At 50.2% G+C, this 18,067-nt stretch overlaps 6 protein-coding genes across 6 annotated transcripts; 3 read left to right on the top strand and 3 right to left on the bottom strand.

Moving 5' to 3' along the window:
• Window positions 1-6,626: 6,626 nt before the first annotated feature.
• Window positions 6,627-7,372, top strand: MIND_01064300 (uncharacterized protein; the record flags this gene model as incomplete). Its single annotated transcript, XM_037367223.1, has 6 exons — window positions 6,627-6,629; window positions 6,669-6,699; window positions 6,751-6,784; window positions 6,850-7,227; window positions 7,278-7,293; window positions 7,343-7,372. The coding sequence occupies 6 exons, from the start codon at window positions 6,627-6,629 to the stop codon at window positions 7,370-7,372; spliced, it is 492 nt and encodes a 163-aa protein (XP_037216617.1).
• Window positions 7,373-7,428: 56 nt separating this feature from the next.
• Window positions 7,429-10,661, bottom strand: MIND_01064200 (uncharacterized protein; the record flags this gene model as incomplete). The annotated part of the gene is made up of 13 exons (XM_037367222.1): window positions 7,429-7,480; window positions 7,533-7,722; window positions 7,772-8,111; window positions 8,163-8,355; window positions 8,403-8,548; window positions 8,600-8,648; window positions 8,702-8,785; window positions 8,845-8,961; window positions 9,006-9,063; window positions 9,107-9,296; window positions 9,350-9,953; window positions 10,140-10,304; window positions 10,351-10,661. 13 exons carry the CDS (start codon window positions 10,659-10,661, stop codon window positions 7,429-7,431), a joined length of 2,499 nt encoding a protein of 832 aa, XP_037216616.1.
• A 142-nt stretch (window positions 10,662-10,803) lies between these two features.
• Window positions 10,804-13,970, top strand: MIND_01064100 (Striatin-related protein; the record flags this gene model as incomplete). The annotated part of the gene is made up of 13 exons (XM_037367221.1): window positions 10,804-10,842; window positions 10,900-10,999; window positions 11,047-11,055; window positions 11,102-11,136; window positions 11,178-11,471; window positions 11,525-11,628; window positions 11,678-11,817; window positions 11,868-12,045; window positions 12,098-12,754; window positions 12,806-12,925; window positions 12,973-13,496; window positions 13,549-13,656; window positions 13,705-13,970. 13 exons carry the CDS (start codon window positions 10,804-10,806, stop codon window positions 13,968-13,970), a joined length of 2,574 nt encoding a protein of 857 aa, XP_037216615.1.
• A 177-nt stretch (window positions 13,971-14,147) lies between these two features.
• On the bottom strand, window positions 14,148-15,429 carry MIND_01064000 (uncharacterized protein; the record flags this gene model as incomplete). The annotated part of the gene is made up of 5 exons (XM_037367220.1): window positions 15,314-15,429; window positions 14,911-15,261; window positions 14,512-14,858; window positions 14,205-14,468; window positions 14,148-14,155 (listed from the first exon to the last, which is right to left on the bottom strand). The coding sequence occupies exons 1-5, from the start codon at window positions 15,370-15,372 to the stop codon at window positions 14,148-14,150; spliced, it is 1,029 nt and encodes a 342-aa protein (XP_037216614.1). The 5' UTR covers window positions 15,373-15,429.
• Window positions 15,430-15,865: 436 nt separating this feature from the next.
• MIND_01063900 (uncharacterized protein) lies at window positions 15,866-17,060 on the bottom strand (the record flags this gene model as incomplete). The annotated part of the gene is made up of 8 exons (XM_037367219.1): window positions 17,032-17,060; window positions 16,909-16,986; window positions 16,762-16,859; window positions 16,652-16,708; window positions 16,145-16,604; window positions 16,006-16,089; window positions 15,924-15,957; window positions 15,866-15,874 (listed from the first exon to the last, which is right to left on the bottom strand). Exons 1-8 carry the CDS (start codon window positions 17,055-17,057, stop codon window positions 15,866-15,868), a joined length of 846 nt encoding a protein of 281 aa, XP_037216613.1. The 5' UTR covers window positions 17,058-17,060.
• Window positions 17,061-17,100: 40 nt separating this feature from the next.
• On the top strand, window positions 17,101-17,828 carry MIND_01063800 (5-demethoxyubiquinone hydroxylase, mitochondrial; the record flags this gene model as incomplete). The annotated part of the gene is made up of 3 exons (XM_037367218.1): window positions 17,101-17,328; window positions 17,375-17,574; window positions 17,621-17,828. The coding sequence occupies exons 1-3, from the start codon at window positions 17,110-17,112 to the stop codon at window positions 17,826-17,828; spliced, it is 627 nt and encodes a 208-aa protein (XP_037216612.1). The 5' UTR covers window positions 17,101-17,109.
• Window positions 17,829-18,067: the final 239 nt, after the last annotated feature.

Raw genomic sequence — 18,067 nt, 5'->3', positions numbered from 1 at the left:
GCAAGCGCTCATTGTCGCAGCCCAATCCAAATATGGCAAAGATGTGCTGCTTCCTATCCTCCAGCGTATCCTTCAAAACCTGAGGTTAGTTGTTCATGACCTCCCCTGCTGTGCTCTCCTAATTGACCTAGTTTACCTGTCGGGGCAACATTCATACACACTCTTGTTCAACTGGGTCCCGAGGTCACTAACGAAACTGAAATTGTGCGAGCAGTTCTTTCGCGCTTCAATATCTCGGAGTCGAATCCTCCGCGAGATGCTTTAGTGGTGGACACAATTTCAACGTTGAGTCGTCTGGCGTCAGAGGGGGGCAGCTTGTGTGATGTTGGTGCACTGGTCCGGGCTCTAAGCAGCTTTGTGCGTCATCTCAAAGCTCACCCGCTCACTATTGATCTTCCACAGTCTGCTGGCCTGAACTGGGCAAATGTCATCAAATCCTTCGATTGGCCGGATCGGCTTGGGGTTGATACAGCTACGCTCAAGCTACTTATTGCCATCTTGGTCAATAGCCCGCGGGATGCAGAGCCCCACGCCGTTGCGGGTTTCTGGACAACTTGGTCCAACTCGCTGTACCAATTACGACTTCTGGACGCTTTGCTTTCCTTACCTGCTGATACTTTCAACTTCGTGCAGCTCCCCGGAAAGCGGATCGTTACTGTTGACGATGTTTCTATCGCCAGCCCTACGATCAAGTCATTGGCTGCCAATGTCCAAGGACATACCTGGAACTCCCTCGAGTTGTTCGAAGTTTTAGTGCGCCTTGCGGACTCGGAGTCGTTGGAAATTCGGAGCTGTGTGAGGGAAATGCTGGATAAAGCTATAAAGATCAGCGCGGAGTTGGTACACATGGGTCTTCTGCAGGTCCCAGTAAGTGCGACTCGGTTCCACACCGAAAATTACTCAAGTGTGACAGGATCTGCCTTGGAACGAAATACGACGAGAATACTCCCGCCGCCTTTTGGGTATGTTTCTTGCGGGACACCCAAACCATCAACTTGTCTTCATGCGGATATGGCAAATCGAGCCAACATATCTTACCGACGCATTCAGAGACTTTTACGAAGAGAATCCACTCAACATTACGCGGATCCTTGATGTTGCACAAGACCTCAAAGTATTCCACTTCTCTCTGAACTCTCTTACCATACTAACGTCGACCAGATACTCGAATCCCTCCTGGAAGTTCGCCCCTTCGTGTTTGCTCTCGATGTCGCTGCCCTTGCGTCTAGGAGGGAATATCTCAACCTCGATAAGTGGTTGGCTGATAATGTCACCAATCACGGAGGGGAATTTCTTCACTCCATCATCCTCTTCCTGGACCAAAAGATGGATAGCGAGAAAGTGTCGCGAATGTCAGATCCAGCTGTTGAAAGTCGAACAATGGCGTTAAGTCCCAATACCATCGCGATCATTCTTCGCGTCCTTCGTAATAGGTGAGCAACTGCAAGCCTCCCTTCGCCGTGTTGTTTTGATCATTTTAATAGTGCTAGCTCTATGGATGAAGCCGACAAAGGGTATTGCGTTGAAGTCCGAAACATTTGCCTGCAAATCCATCCACGTCTTATGAGCTTGATCCCCGGCTCTGATGTTGAACCTGGCTTCTCTGTCGTCACCTACTCCGCGGAAATAGAGACCGAGGTCGATGGCATTTACCGTCAGATGTATGACGAGCAAACAACCATCGACGAAGTCATTGGGATGCTCCAGCGCCACAAGGAATCCAACAATCCTCGCGACCACGAAATTTTTGCCTGCATGTTGCATTTCCTTTTCGACGAGTACAAATTCTTCCAATCCTACTACCCCGCTCGCGAATTAGCCATGACCGCTTACCTTTTCGGGTCGCTGATTCAGCACCAACTCATCGACTATATTCCTTTGGGGATCGCCATACGATACATCATTGATGCTCTGAACTGCCCACCGGAGACCAACCTGTTTCGCTTTGGTGTAACCGCACTAGGCCGTTTTGAAGCACGCCTGTCAGAATGGCAGCCACTCTGCTCCCGCCTTCTCCGTATCCCTCATCTTTCCGAAGCGCGGCCTGATTTGTTCGCTAATATTCAGCGAGCTCTGGCCATCGCTGAAGACAGTAACAACACCACTGACCCTCGTAACGCCATTGCCCCCGAACCCACGCTAGTTTTCACTGCTATCCGACCTGATCCAATCATGGGCGACATCCACAACCCTCCCGAGGAGCTTTCCGACAAGATCCTCTTCATCATCAATAATCTCGCACCGACAAATTTCGATTCGAAGCTTTCCGAAATGAGGGAGCAGTTTGACGACCAATTCTCTCGTTGGTTCGCCAACTATCTGGTCGACCAACGAATCAGCACAGAACCTAACAACCACTCACTTTACCTCCGTTTCCTGGACGCGCTTGAGCGCCAGTCGTTATCTAAGCTGGTTCTTCAGGAAACATTCATCAAGTCGGCCGCGATGCTCAACTCTGAAAGGTCGATGCAGTCTGCAGCGGACCGCAACACACTCAAAAATGTCGCTGCATTCTTGGGCGCTCTCACTCTTGCACGTGATCGTCCAATCAAGCACAAGAACATCTCTTTCAAGGATTTATTGATCGAGGGCTACGACAGCGGTCGACTTATGGTCGCCATTCCCTTCGTTTGCAAGACGCTTGAGCCATGTGCCAAATCCAAAGTCTTCAAATTTCCTAATCCGTGGCTTATGGGTCTTCTTGCTTTATTGGTGGAGTTGTACCACTTTGCAGAGCTCAAATTGAACCTCAAGTTCGAAATTGAAGTTCTCTGCAAAGGACTCGAGATCCCGTTGGACACTGTGGAACCCTCGACAATTTTGAGAAGTCGGCCACTGACTGATGCCGGTCCACAACTTCCCGACTATGTTGGCGATATATCCTCCCTCCCCATTGATGACTACGCTTCAACTCATCCTTCAAGCGAGCCGCAGGTTATTGGACTAGGAGCTGCTACCGCCTCCGATCCTTCTCGGGCTGTAGGAGCGCACATCGAGTCAATCCTGTCCGCTCTAGCGTTGCATGTTCAAATCAGCCAGCAACTTGGCCCTCTGAGTGTAAACCACAGCTTCAAGCGAGCTGTTGCTCTCGCGGTCGACCGTGCAGTTCGTGAAATAATCGTTCCTGTCGTTGAACGGTCTGTCACCATTGCTGGCATCTCCACCCGGGAGCTGGTGACCAAAGACTTTGCAACAGAGACCAACGAAGAGAAACTCCGGAAGGCTGGACATTTAATGGCGCAAAAGCTTGCGGGAAGCCTTGCACTGGTCACGTGCAAAGAACCTCTCAAGAGTAACATGTCAACCCATGTTCGCCAGTTCTTGGTCGACAATGGATTCAATGAGGTGTGATTGATGACACCGTGATTAGAGGATACTGACCATTTTTTCAGGTTGCGTCTGACCAGGTGGTTGCCCTCTTAGTGCAAGACAATCTTGAAGTGGCCTGCAACGCAATCGAAAAAGCGGCCATGGAGCGAGCAGTCTCGGATGTGGACGAGGCCTTTGCGACTTCGTTCGAAGCTCGTCGTCGTCATCGCGAGGTAATTGTACCTTTTGTCTCTATTTGCACTCTTTCCTGACTGTTTTATGTGCATCGTAGTCCCGCAACACTCAAAGCTTCTGGGATCCTAATGCGGCGCCATCCAGTTTCTCCGTAACCCTGCCGGACCCGCTGCGCGTCAAGCCACACGGACTACAACTGCACCAGAGCGTTTATGAAGATTTTGGTTGGTTTTCAAATTTGTTGTGGTGCAACGAAGGGACTGATCGAGTCATAGGCATGGACAACAAACGTGGAAGCGTAGTTGGGGGCATTGTTTCAAGTCGGCCTAGTTCTACGACCTCATTCACGCCTGCGCTCTACCCCCCGTCGCCCGCGCCGGATGTCCCGTCCTACTTCAATCATCAAGATGCAATGGAGCGATTCGGTGTAAGTGTACATTCTTGAAAAGCTGATAGTATTCTCATCGAAACAGGTCTTAACTCGCGACTTGGAGGCCGTCATGTCACAACTTCCTGTTCAGTCACTCGCCAGCCTCCCTGCAAACCATGATTTGCGCCATCTTGTGCGGCAGGTGCTGATCCTGGCAGCCCAGTCTGCTGATCGATCACGAACTCCACTGTTGATGTCCCAGAAGATTGTGCAGTTGTTGTATAAAACTCCGTCTCAGCTTGGACGAGAGCTATATGTGGCTCTCCTGGAACAACTTTGTCAGGCGTTTGATGATGTCGCCAAGGAAGCCATCACGTGGCTTCTATACGCCGAAGACGAGGTTAGGAACTCACGATAGCGCAAGTTTGAGATTCTGATTCATCCACAGCGCAAGTTCAATGTTCCTGTCACCGTCACTTTGTTACGGAGTGGTTTGCTCAACATCGCCTTGCTCGACCAGCAATTGGCCAAGGTTCTTTTTACTGATGCCCGACCGTCACTCTTGAGCTATGTTTCCGCTCTCGTGCGCGAATGCTTGTCGAATGATCCCCCTGTTGCAACACAAACGCAGTTTCACTTCTCGATCGAAGTTTTGAACCAGCTGTCGCGTGATGGCAAGGCTAATGATGCGTCAGTCGATTTTTCTTCCAATAATGTTCTGGCGCTGAGCGACCGTAGTGCAAATAGGCTTCTTGACGATCTCCGCGGTGTTAGACGTACTGCTCCCGACAGCCAGCAGCGTCCCACAGCTCCAGTCGTCAAACCAGAAACAGAGCAGCTGCGAGAGCGCCTCTTCATCTGGTTCCAGCAATGGGTCAACATCTTCCAAAGATCACCTTCGCCCGAGAAGAACTTTGTGCCTTTCATCACTCAGCTCACCAAGCAAGGCATTCTCAAGGTTGAAGACGTGTCGTCTTTCTTTTTCCGTGTTTGCGCGGAGGCCAGTGTCAATAATTACGTCAAGTGCATCGCCAACGGTGACTTCGACTATGCTTTCCAAGCGCTGGATGCTATGTCGAGGCTGATCGTCTACATGATTAAATATCATGGCGATGCTTCTGGCGTAAACAACGACCAGGCCAAGGTCCATTATCTGACTAAAATCCTCTCCATATTTGTGCTTGTTTTGGCCAACATGCACGAAGAACAAGGTCCATCATTCCAGCAAAAACCGTTTTTCAGATTTTTCTCGAGTCTGATCAACGACCTGCAATCCCTCGAGTCCCATCTGGGGACCGTCTATTTCCAACTCCTGATCGCCATTAGGTATTTGGCAACTGTCAATAATTATTTCTGATGCTCACCACCCGCCCTTTCAAGTGACACTTTGAGCTCACTGCAGCCCACATACTTCCCGGGTTTTGCGTTCTCGTGGATGAGCCTCATATCGCACAGATCGTTCATGCCGAAGCTGCTCCTTTCCGACAACCGCGAGGTCGGCTATCTGCTACTTTTTTTCGTACCCCACTCTAATGCATCTCTCAGGGATGGTCTGCCTTCCACAAATTGCTGCTTTCGCTATTCAAGTTCCTCTCGCCATTCCTCAAAGATGCCAACCTCCAACTTGCGTTCAAAGACTTGTATCGCGGTGCTCTTCGACTCTTGCTCGTACTCTTGCACGACTTCCCAGAGTTCTTGAGTGAATATTACTTCAGCCTATGTGATGTGATACCTCCGCGATGCATTCAACTGCGCAACATCATCCTCAGTGCCTTCCCCCCCACCCTAATTCTACCCGACCCTCATATGGCATTTGAAAATATCCCCGAAATGGGCCCAATTCCTCCCATTTTGTCCGACTTTTCGACCGTCCTGAAAAATGCTAGCCTTGGCAATGATCTGGAGAATTACCTTCTCCATCGTGGGAATCCAGCCTTCCTACCATCCCTCAAAAGTCGTTTGAGGCTCTCAGGCGTATCTGACAATGCTCCAGATGGCTACAACCTTTCGCTCATCAACTCACTCGTGATGTATACCGGTGTTTCTTCAACTGCCCAGCTCAAGGCCCGCAATGGGTCTTTGGTCTTTGTTGCAAGTGACCCAGGTGTCGTGCTTCTCCAATATTTGACGACAAACCTGGACGATGAAGGTATTTTTCCAACAATCTTGTTCTATTGCCACGTGTTGATTATCTGTCCTTGTAGGCAATCACCATCTTCTGAGCGCCATGGTACTGCATCTGCGCTATCCCAACGCTCATACGCACTGGTTCAGCTCCTTGCTTCTCCACCTATTCGCAGAGGTCAAGGACGATCGGTTCAGGGAAATCATGACCAAGGTTCTTCTTGAGCGGTTCATTGTTCATCGACCACATCCATGGGGGGCCCTGGTCACCTTCATTGAGTTGCTGAGGAACTCCAAATATGACTTTTGGAGCAAGGACTTTGTTCGGATTGCACCAGAAGTTACCATGCTCCTTGAAAGTGTACGAGTGTTTTTCTGCCACTCCCTGACAAATGTGACTGACCACCCGTTCTTCCAGGTCGCTCGATCCATTTTCCCATAGAGTATTGTCGCTGTTTCATTGCTATCTCGTACCATTTATTATCGGGTTCTGCACATTGTACTCTTGTATCACTATATCCATTTTTCCCACTCCATTTTCAGGCTTTGACTCCGCTTCGGCACTAGTTGCAAGTTAAACTTTCTTCCCACCACTACTAACCAGATTGGTTCTGCGTCGCTCTGCCTCATGGTGGATCACTCCGGTGCTTTCTAGGGTGCTCTCGCCCAGACCTCGTATTGCCCGAGTTGTTATAAACCAAGTCGGTTTTTGGGACGAGTTCCGAGAACTAACCACTCACCCGAGCTATTAGAATGTCAATCTTACTGGCAGAAAACAGTCTTTATGTGACTACTACTCAACTCTCCGAAGCTGCTCGATTTCACTGGGCGCTCGTTCAAACGGACGATAGTTGTGTCGCAACGAGACACCATTGGCACCAAATACCGCCCAATGCGGCTTCAACCGCGATAGAGGGCTACGGGTCCCAGATTGTCCAGCCAAAGTCGCTGACAGGACACGTAGTGTTGGGCTATTATAAAATTTCCGACTTTTCCCCCCCAGCTCCCAACATCTTCCAAGAAATCTGTGCAGCGACTTTTATAACGAGCTATACGACCGTCTGCGAGAATAGACGGCGCGGCATTACCTGCCGTACCTTCGTCCTCAGCGTCTTGTCTGAGCTGTGTGCCCGTGGTCACATTGCGTGGCAGAAAGCGTCGAGCATATCCAGCTTTGTGGAAAGCTTGGAAAGGGTCATTCGAGATCACAGCATCCGCGCTGACTGCTCGTATTTGACGCGGTTTTACAAGGAGCGCATCCTGACGTGGGCTTCGCCAGTAATGGTGGTATGACGGTGAGGGACTTTCGACTAGTACACACATGTCGACTGACTTTGGCCCCAGATAACTGATTGTGGCTCAACTCTGTCCTGATCATTTTTTATTAGGGTATTATTGCGAGGGCTCTGCAGTCAGCGGTGGCAGCACACTCAATATAGCCACGAGGCCACGTCGTTATAGCTCCAGTTATTTCCGTACACCCTACGAGAAGCATTATTACACGCTAGATGCATTCCGGGGGTGCTTTACTTACCCTGCGCCAATGATGCCGCCCGCACCCATCTGATCTGCTCGACTACTGATGACAAGCCAGTCGGGGACGGTAACCCCTGTTCGGATCGGAAACAATTTTCCAGCGCGCTCTAATCCTGCGTCATCTGTACACAGCAAGAATAGCATCTGTCCCTTTGGATCTTGAGGGTGAGGGTGAAGGAATAGAATGCCTTGGATGCGTCATAAAAGAGGTAACGTTTACAGGAAGACTATAATCACCTAAACCTGGCTCATCAAACACAGCTTCTCGCAGGGCGAGATGCTTGTTTTCTATTTTGAACGGGGTTCGTTGATCTCGGAGAAGCTCGGCAAGCCGGGGGTCACTGGTATGGGCAATCACCAGAATATTTCCTTCCTGTGCGATGTCGGTGGGGCCAACGTGGATCTCAGAATCAAGTCGATGGTATGTGTTCAGATCATGAGCGATCCGCAAAGCGAGAGACAGGTGCTGCGTGTTTGAACCGTCTAGTACGAGCAGATGATAAGGTGCCTTCGATGTCAGGAAGGACTGCATCCGGCCCGAGGGTTGTGGGCCAGCACCCTCGATTGCGTCGGCAAGCTGGAAGTATTCTTAGAAGTGGGGGCACTCAGAGACTGTCTCTACTAGTACCTTCCAGGACTTGCGGTTAAGCCTTTCAAATGTAGCAGTAACGAGATCCGGCGCGATATGAAGCAGTGGCGAATTATCGATCACGATTGTGCTCAAGTTCCATTTGCCCGAGGCAATAGAGAAACGTTGGACATTGGTCGAGGACACTTGCAGTTGGCCATTAGCACTGACATGGACCGTCAATCTCGCTAGTCTCCAGGAATTTTAGGTGTCATCAGTTATCCAGGTCAAGCAACTAACCTGCCAGGAGTAGTCAGACACTCGATCGTGAAGCCATGTAGAGATCCACTCTCAGTAGGGATTGCTACCGTCAAGGTAAAAGTGTTTGGTGGTGCACGTGACTGAGACGAGAATACTTGATCGATGAAAGACTGCACCCGGTCGTTCTGAGGAACGAATGGTCAGTGACAAAGCGCGAAGAACAGGCCAAAACTGACTATCATGATGTCCGGATACCAATGAGGCATTCCAGGATCCTCTCTGAACCTGTGGTTTCGATGGGTAAGGGTTTCCCCAGTAGTGATAAAGAGCTACTATACGTTGCATTTACTCCGCTGTCCCATGTCTTGAGGACACTTAGAGTCTCGCGTGAGTGCCAGACTGGTACATTATCGTCGGCGCCACTGCAGAAGTAAGTTGGAGGGTGAATAGCGTTGAAATCATGAATAGCTTGTTCACACACCCATGCAGCGCAAGAATTGGGGTATCGACGAGATTGGAGAGGAAAAGGTCGTTATCATCCGGGGTCAACGAGGTTTCCAAGATGGCACGAACGGCGGGATCGATGAAGTGAGCTGATCTGTTGCAAGTCAAAATGGTTCACGATACCAAACTTAGGTTTACCGCGACATAGTCAGTGGGACGTAGGCTTGAGACTTGATATATGCGGCTTGCGGAATCACTGCACTGATTGAGCGAGCATTCCAAGATAGACATGCTCTGACCTCCAATGACTCTGTCAGGGAAGCGCGAAGCCAGATACCAGGACCCTTGTCCACCATTGGAATGGCCTAGCAATAGAACGGGTGTTCCATATTCTAAAGCCATTGAGGGTTTACTTGACCGAAGAATTGAAACCAGAGAATCAACACACGCCCATGCTTCTAATGCACTGGGGCCGTGCCAATCCAAACCCTGCCCGGAGTAAGCCAAGGTTAAGAGAGGAGAGAGGACCAAAGTCGTAGTACCCATGCCGTGCGGCCAGAAGGGGCAACGATCCATCTGTCTTGCTGACGCGGAAGTGCCTCCGCCCAGAAAGAGTTTGATACGATGTCCACACCAGCACCATGTAAGGCCAGGATTGGCGGCCCGCTGCTCTCCGATATCGGCGAAATAGCCGTGAAAATCATCGGCACACCAGCGGCGAAATGAGACGCAAAAATGAAAGCAGCATCAGAAGTAAGCTGATTCACGGCGAGAGTAACAGCAACTTCTATTTCCCGTCCTTCATTTGAAGCAACGACGAGCGTGATATTTAATGTCGAGTCAGGATATTCCGCTGTTTGAAGAACCCGCAAAGGCACGATGCGAGATTGTGAAGGAGCCAGGACCACTTTCCGCGTAAGCTCGAGGGAGAAATTCTCCGCCTTGGCAGAAAGCACGGTCCACCAGCCTCCTACACTGTGCAGCCCCACACCGAGAGCATCACCAAACGCATGTCCGTCGATAAAGTCACAAATAACGTTTTGCGAAGGCTCCAAGTGCACATTGGGTGTGACAGCTTCAATGTCAATTGTCAATTTGATATCTTGTGTGGGGGGGATGGTCTTTGGGGCCTCCAAAGAGTCGAATCTATGATGGGCTCAGAGTCAACACTTTTAAATGGAAGCACAACATGCCTCGTAGTCTCCGCTTACGAAGAGATGATATGTTGTCGGAGAAGTGACTGAAGGTGCAGATGGAAATTCTATGGCTCGTGGCAAGGTTCTGTCCATTGCATAGATATTGCCGGCGTGCCATTGGGGAATCGTTGAGAACTTGGAGTCGAGAATAGTGACATAAGCGCCTTGGATCAGCTGCAAAATCAAACGAGGAGGTGCAGTATTCGTGACTCCAATTGGAGGGTAAGCCGTCAAGGTCGTGTGGAGAACAGCGTGGTGTTGTAAAGCGCTCCAACCTTCCGTCGCACGAAGCTCAGACCAACTGTAATAAGTAAACAACGGAGTATATATCACAACATTGCACCTACCGAATATCTGGGAAGCTTATAGCGAGATTACCCTCGGCGGAGGCCTCCGCTGTTGACCATCCAACAGTCCCGTTGTCTGCATATGCCGAAGGGTATGTTTTCTCTAAGTCAAGAGGCTCCGAGATATTGATGGGAAAAGATGGCGAAAGGAAATGTTGTTCGCGGGCGTGAATTGGAAACGGTCCAAGGACATCCCATGTGCGAGACAATTCCAGAGTCCAAGAGGCTTTCTCAGTCGTGAGAGTGGTTTGAATGTCAAGGTCAATGTTCATGGCGGCGACGACAGACAAGAGCAAGACCAGAGTGAGCATCTGGATCCAGATGAGGCCTCTCCGGCCGAAGGCTTAGTAAAGCCCAATGCCTGAGTATGCAGGTCTTTTGAGGACAAGCACTGGACAAGCTCTGTGACGAGAAGTATATGTATCGTGACTGTAAGTGAGCAACTTCACCACGATGTCTGGTCGGCAAGGAGGCAAACTTAAACCTTTGAAGGTCAGTTGCTAGCGTGCTTATGGGATGGAATGGTGTCTCACACAAAAGGGAAAATAGGCTGCGAAGAAAGAGAAAAAAGAGGCCGATGAAGATGATCTTGCCTTCAAGGCCAAGCAGAAAGCCGATGCCGAAGCTCTCAAGGCTGCACAGGCCAAAGGTGAGCTATTTGGTTAATGGATCTGCGAGGCTAACGCCTGGATATAGCGGTCAAGGGTGAGTTATGAATTCTTTTGGAGAGTTTGCCATAAACATACGTCAGCTGGGCCAATGGGTGGTGCTGGTATCAAGAAGTGGGTGAATACGGCTTTTATAACTCGAATCTCATTGAATTGTAGGTCTGGCAAGAAGTAAGAATGCAGGGAATCGTAGTAGAGTTTTTGCCATATTGTACATCACAAAGCATTTGTCTCTTGCCTTCTTCACGCATGTTGCCGGGTCTTCAACCGAACCCGAATCCCCAGCAGCAGGGCCCTCCCCAACCTCAACTCCAACAAAACCAAATACCTCCCCCTCCGTTTCAGAGCGGCCAGGACTGGAATCTCTCAAGTGTTCTCCACTATCTCCAAACTGAATGGCGCAAGTATGAACGCGACAGAAACGAGTGGGAAATTGAGCGCGCTGAGATGCGGGTACGCCTACGGCCTCGTTGCCGCTTGTTTGGCGCGTGCTGACTGCCAGCCAGGCTCGAATTGCCCTCTTGGAAGGTGAACGTCGCTCGTTTGAGAATGTCAAGCTCGACCTCATGCGACGAATAAAAATGCTTGAATATGCGCTCCGTATGGAACGGTGCGTGGCAAGAACCAGCCATAATATCCTCCTTCTGACCGTGTTGCAGTTCAAAGCAACTCACACAACCTCCAGCAACCTCTCAGCCGCCGCCAGCGAAATTAGCTGCCATCCAAGCACTTACCTCTCAAAAAGACGAGTCAAGTAGCCACAAAGAAGATAGTAGTGGCAGCTCTCCTCGCAGCGAAGGTTGGCTTCTTGTGGTTGACCTGCAACTTTTTGCTCATGTGCTGTCGTAGATTCACCACTCCCAGATGGGCGTGTCAATGGTGTCGCTTCTGCTGTAGGGAGACCAATGTCATGGGGAGGCTCGAATTGGCCTAATGGACCGTTGGCTGGGACTGTAGCTGGATTAGGGAAACCACCTCCAGGTCGCGACCCAAAAAGCCGAGCACGCAGTCGCGATTACCTCAAACAGTGCGCGTTTCCTCTCGGTCAACTCCCTGTACTGAACTCTTATTACCTCAAGATGTCTTCAGGAAGTCTCGTATCTTACTTCCCCCCAGGCCATGAACCCGCTTCCGAACAGACCACTGCTCAATAACGGCAATATGCCGCTCACTCTTCCCAATGCGCCGTCGTTTGAACAGATGGCTTTCAATGGACGCCCCCGCAAGCATTTACCCGACACTGGCAAAGAGTTTCCGATGTTAAACGGAAATATGAACCTTATGTCAGGTCCATCCTCTGCCCCAGCTGCAGCTGGCCCACAAATGCACAATCTGGAAAGGAGTAACCCAATCAATCCTGGACTCTTACAGCTTCAACACATGCAACAACCACCTCAACAATCCTCACCCAACATGTCTATGATGCAGCAAAACATTGTGCCTTCACAAACGCCACCTCCTAATTCGGACCGGGACAGAGACGGCGACGAACCCCGGCAACTCACGGCAATTTTCCGGCCAGACGACGCTGGAGAATGGAAAGAGAAGCTACGATTGTCACACGAGGCGTCAGAGCAGGCTCGGTTTGCCCGAGAAAGTCAACAAGGTTGGGATCGAAGAACTGAAGATGACGACGGAAAAGAAGACGAAGGAGAACTCGAAGACGATGAAACCAACGTCGTTACGGGCGAGGGCGAGGGCAGCAAAGTGTGGCGACCAAAGCGGACACTAAGAAAGTGCGTTTATTAGCAGTCATGTTTACTGTTTGAGTTCTCACCCTCGAGCAGCCATTTGGACGCTGTTCGAGCCCTTGCTTTCCATCCTCACGAGTTGTCGCTTGCAACTGGTGGAGATGATTGTACTGTTAAAATTTGGCGGATGGATGTGGCTGGTGTCGCTTCCTCTGCGTGAGTAATCTGCTTTTATATCTTGTTCTTCGTTCTCATAGGCTTAGATCACGTCCAACAACGGAGATTGAGCCTCAACTTACTCTCCGGGGCCATTCAGCTGCTATCACCCGGCTCATCCATGCTCCTTCCAAAGGACTGCTATATTCAGCCTCGCTTGACTCGTCAATTCGTGTATGGGCATTGCCAGCGCCGTCACATACAACTTACGCACCCTACGACGAGACTCGAGCCCGTGGTGAACTCATTGGACACACCGATGCTGTCTGGGATCTAGCTCTCGTTCGTGACGAAAACACTCTGATTAGCGGTGGCGCAGAGGGAGCCGTTAAGGTCTGGGATGTCAGTGGTCTTTCTGGTGGCGGGTCACTGAAGCTCACATGGGGATGGGCTGGGCTGGAAACGTCTGAAGATATGCATGACGATTTGGATGCTCCTGGTGCTACAGCGGTCGAGGCACTTAAAAGTGACCTTAAAAAGGTCGCTGTAGCTTATCAGAACGCCGTCGTGAAGATTTTCGACATTGAGAATGGCAAGGAGCTGACGCGGTTACCAACTGATATTAGTTATGGTACGCCGACACACCCTTTTCTTACCTCTTCTGATTCATTTTCTTCTGCTAGATGGCACGCCAGCCACACAGATCAACCGTATTGTGTCGCACCCCACCATGTCTCTGCTCGTCACTGCCCATGAAGACAAGTACATTCGGATATTCGACATTGTCACAGGTTCGTGAACCTTGTCTCTCTGAAAGGAAGAATATAACGTTAGATCAGGACAATGCACGCATTCAATGTTGGCTCATTTGGATGGTGTTACCTCGCTTTCCATTGACCCCGCTGGCTTCTCGTTGGTATCCGGCAGCCATGACTGCTCTGTCCGGTTCTGGGACTTGCTGGATTCCCATCAATGCGTGCAAGAGGTTACCACACATCGAGAAAAGGCGCGTGAAGGCGTGTTAGACACCGAGTTCCACCCTTCGCTTCCGTTCATGGCTAGCGCTGGTGCCGATGGTGTGGTGAAGCTATATGCTTCTTCGTAGTCGCTTTGGTTTTTGCTTTTCAACTAGATTGCTCTTTCTTTGTACCCACCCATGTTCTTAACGACTGTTTACGCCGCAATTCATACCTGGAAAAAAACGTCCACTAATCAAACAATTCACAAAGCATGCTATAGCTACAGGAGGACTACTGATACACTGGAGTAATAGAAAGCTGACTCAGATTTCTGTTGGGTTGGTTCTGGTCAGTAAGACGGTGCAAAGAGCGCCACGTACGGACACGCATTCCTTGACGGGCTGCGATGATTTCCACTCCTAATTCCTTTGGCTCCAACAAGGCCTTTATCTCTTCCATTATAAGTGTCTGGTTGGGCCGATCAGGTGCACCATTGAGCGTGTCTTTGCAATGGGTCACAAATACCCGCAGACCAGTCAAAGATCCTCGCAAATCGACTGGCGCCGGATCCAAACGCTGCTTTTTCCGTTTTGGCCGAACGAGGCTTGAGGAGGTACGAGTCGAATTTCGCACCTTGACGATCTCTGCAGCACGTGAAATGGGTACACGGGGATCTGCTTTGCTTACCACTCGCAAGTGTTTCAAGTTCATGAACTAGGTGGACAGGACTCAGGTGTCCATAGAGCGTATCGTCGCTGCGGGAGGACGGCCAGGAGCACTCGATGAATATTGTTTGAAGCGTGGCAGGGATTTTAGGAGCGGCAGCACGCCAAACATTAATAGTCTTAGGAGAGCGGGAAACCAGATCGGGTTCAACGTCGCCGAAAAACAGAAATTCATGGCCAGTGGGGTTGTGGCGAATGAAGAAAGCAGCGGAATCGTAGTCCCCTCGCTCATTGTGGCCATGGGAGACAGGAAAGTAGCGCACAGAGACGCCAGGGATAATTTGCTCGTAGAGGTCCCGCGTCCCAATCCTATGCCAAGTAAAAAAAAAACACAGTGGAATTCGAAGAGGCTCATACTGACACCGTGTAGAGCAGCTTATAGTCTCCGTCGTCCTTATCCCACGAAGCCAGGTTTGGCCAAATTCGATCGGCGAAAACACTTTCGAGATCCTGAAGCGTTTGTCGCGACGCATAGACACGTTTGCGGGGGCCGGAAAGCGTGCCAGCAGATAGCACTAACCCATTTACGTGGTCGAGATGGGCGTGGGTGACGAGGAAGCAATGCACATATGAGTAGACCTCGAGAGCCGATGTCGAGTTGAACAGACGGGAATCGTTGTTGATGAGCTTTTGGAGTGCACCAAGACCCGAACCCGCTTCGAGAGCAATTATTCCGTCCTTCCAGTCCTTGTCTGAGGGCTTCAAAAGATAGCTGGATGGCAGCGTTAGGAAACACACGACGCGTAAAAGTTAGTGGCTCCTACCCTGATAAGTTGGTTTCATCGGGCCCACCGCCTTCCCCGACGACGACAAGGTCGAACATGAACAACGGGGACGCGTAGACAGGCGCGATGCTGGATGAACAGAGTGACCCGATGTTATAAGGCTGGGTTGATGGCTGTGATGATCGACGGCGACAGCTAACATGACTCTCAATGACACGGGACTTTGTTCCAATTCTGTCCAATCATGACTGCGCGCATGATTCGTAATGAGATAAATGGAGGACAAAGGAAAAAAAAAAAAGATGAACTAAATCAGAAAATGGAAAAAGACATGACTGTCTTCCACTGACGAAGGCCAAACAGGACAAAACAAAGGAACTGGCGTGGATCGAACACGCGACCTCACGATAACCAAGAGCTGGTTGCAATCGTATGCTCTAAGCCACTGAGCTACAGTTCTTGTGTTGCGTTCCACAATTGTGAGGTATGGCTTACCCCGTGTCTATTTGAGCTACGTCAGCCGAAAGTCTCTTTCAATCAATACATGGAAGTTGAGCAACAACATTGTTTGCTTGGTATACACTAAGCACATTAAAAGATCTAATAAAAATGAGTCATGGTGTAGTTTTTGAGAAGTATGCACACAGACACCGGAAGTTCCACCTCCTGGCGCTTGCCGAACTCTGTCTCATTGTCGGAGAATGCCCTGGCCTAGGGAAAAGATTCCATACCTGCGGGTTGGTTTGAATTCTTCGGGTTCGTCTCCCCAGAATGAGTTCACGCTGCTATTACCGCCTGGACCCTCTCGCACACGTCTGGCCCGTATTGATCAGGCTGATTTAGAAACTGGAGGGAATCATAAAGGCTCACCGTGTGGGTTTGAAGCCTGAGGCGGCTGTTGGTTGTTCAGCGGTTGCAGTATCTGCAACAACTGGCTGTTGTTTGGGCGGAGCCGAAGCAAGGGCATCGACTTCATCGTCGTCACCAAAGATGTTACTGCGAGCGCCACCAGGGAGTTCTCGGACCCGACGAGTTGGTTTGAATTCAGCCGACTCGGTAGGAGGTACTGAAGTAGGAACATCTTCTTCGTCTTCATCGCCAAAAATGTTGCTTCGAGCGCCACCGGGGAGTTCCCTGACACGACGAGTCGGTTTGAATTCCGTCGATTCAGTCGCCGACTCTTTGGGCGGCGCCAAAGCAAGAGCGTCTACAACGTCATCGTCCCCAAAGATATTGCTACGAGCCCCGCCTGGAGGATCTCGGACACGGCGTGTTGGCTTGAAATCGTCCGACGATTGTGAGGAAGTAACCGAAGTTGTTGAGGTTTGCTCTGTGTTGGGCAATGGATGGGGAAAACGCTGATATGCAGGAATTTACCGGATGCTTTAGTGACTCCGGCAGGCCCTTCAGTGAGCTTGCCAAATTTCGCATAACCTAAGAAACGCGTTGATCGGCAAGCCGAGTGGGTAGACTCGGACAGTCCTCACGAGGTAACTTTTGAATGTTTGAGAAGTTGGTGTCTACCGTGGTGCCCGTATATTTAAGAAACTCGATCAAAGAGCGTTTAGTGAAGACGATCTGGGTTCTGCGCTGCCATTAAACAAAAACCAATCGCATGAGGGTAAGCCACCCACGTATCCCAGTCCAAGATACCCAGATTCGCAGCCCAATCTTTCTCACTTGCCATATTTATCGGCGAAGTCGGATTGAATCTGTTTAATAAGAAAGCATTAACGCGAACTAAGCGGGAAACGCACGTAGACATGGTTGTCAATGAGCGCATTAATGAGCAGTCACGGTGCGCGTCTCGGTCACATCCGTCACACTGGCATTCCATGCTGCGTGGTCGCGTCCAAGCTTCAGCAGTCTATTTGAACAAAGCCAGCTCAACTCTTCCCTCCGTGTCCACCACTCCGGCTCTCTCGCATGCGCAAAGAGAGAAACTGGATAGCGCGTTGCGCGTCGACCAAGCAGGCGAAATCGCGGCCAACTACATCTATATGGGCCAAATGATGATTTTAGGGAGAAACCCCGCATTAAAGCCACTTATCCAGGTTACTTATTATTATTGGTGTCGAAGCAAGGCTCAATGATATCTAGGACATGTGGGAACAAGAGAAGAAACATCTTCAAGTTATGGACAAGCTTCAGCTCCAACACCGCGTGCGCCCGACACTCTTCACTGAAGTCGCCAAGGTAGCAGGCTTCGGTTTGGGTGCTGCGACGGCCCTGATGGGGAAGGAGGCAGCAATGGCATGCACTGAGGCTGTTGAAACTGTGATTGGAGAGCACTATGACGAGTGAGTGTTGTTCATTGGTGTACTGGATGACCGACTCGTAGGCCAGTCAACTGAAAGAAATGGAATCGCTTCCCTCTGGCGATCCAAGCGTAGCACTGTTGCGAGATGTGATTCGAGAGTTTCGAGATGACGAGTTGGAGCATCTGGATATTGCGGTTGACCACAACGCTCAACGGGCCCCGGCTCACGCGCTTTTAAGCAGTGTCATTGGGGCAGGTTGCAAGGTTGCGATAGAATTGTGCAAAAGAGTCTAAGATTTCGATAATGACTCGCCCTTCTTCTTTCCAGTCCAATCCCACTTGTTCTGAGAAGGTATTAGTCGGCCCAGTAAGTGGGAACTGGAAATATACCGTTGACGCGCTGATGGTCAAATAAAGACCAAACGGTATGATAATGGCCCCCCAAAATGTTGTTCGCAGTGTTCTGGATGTCCAACGAAAGTGTCGGAATTGCTCCTCACGCTTAACGACGAATTAGCCATATCTTAGACAAC

Source organism: Mycena indigotica (assembly GCF_014461135.1).
Source record: "Mycena indigotica strain 171206Taipei chromosome Unknown Mind.scaff0009, whole genome shotgun sequence".
NCBI classification, from domain to species: Eukaryota; Fungi; Basidiomycota; class Agaricomycetes; order Agaricales; family Mycenaceae; genus Mycena; species Mycena indigotica.
This window is presented reverse-complemented; position numbering and strand designations above follow the sequence as displayed.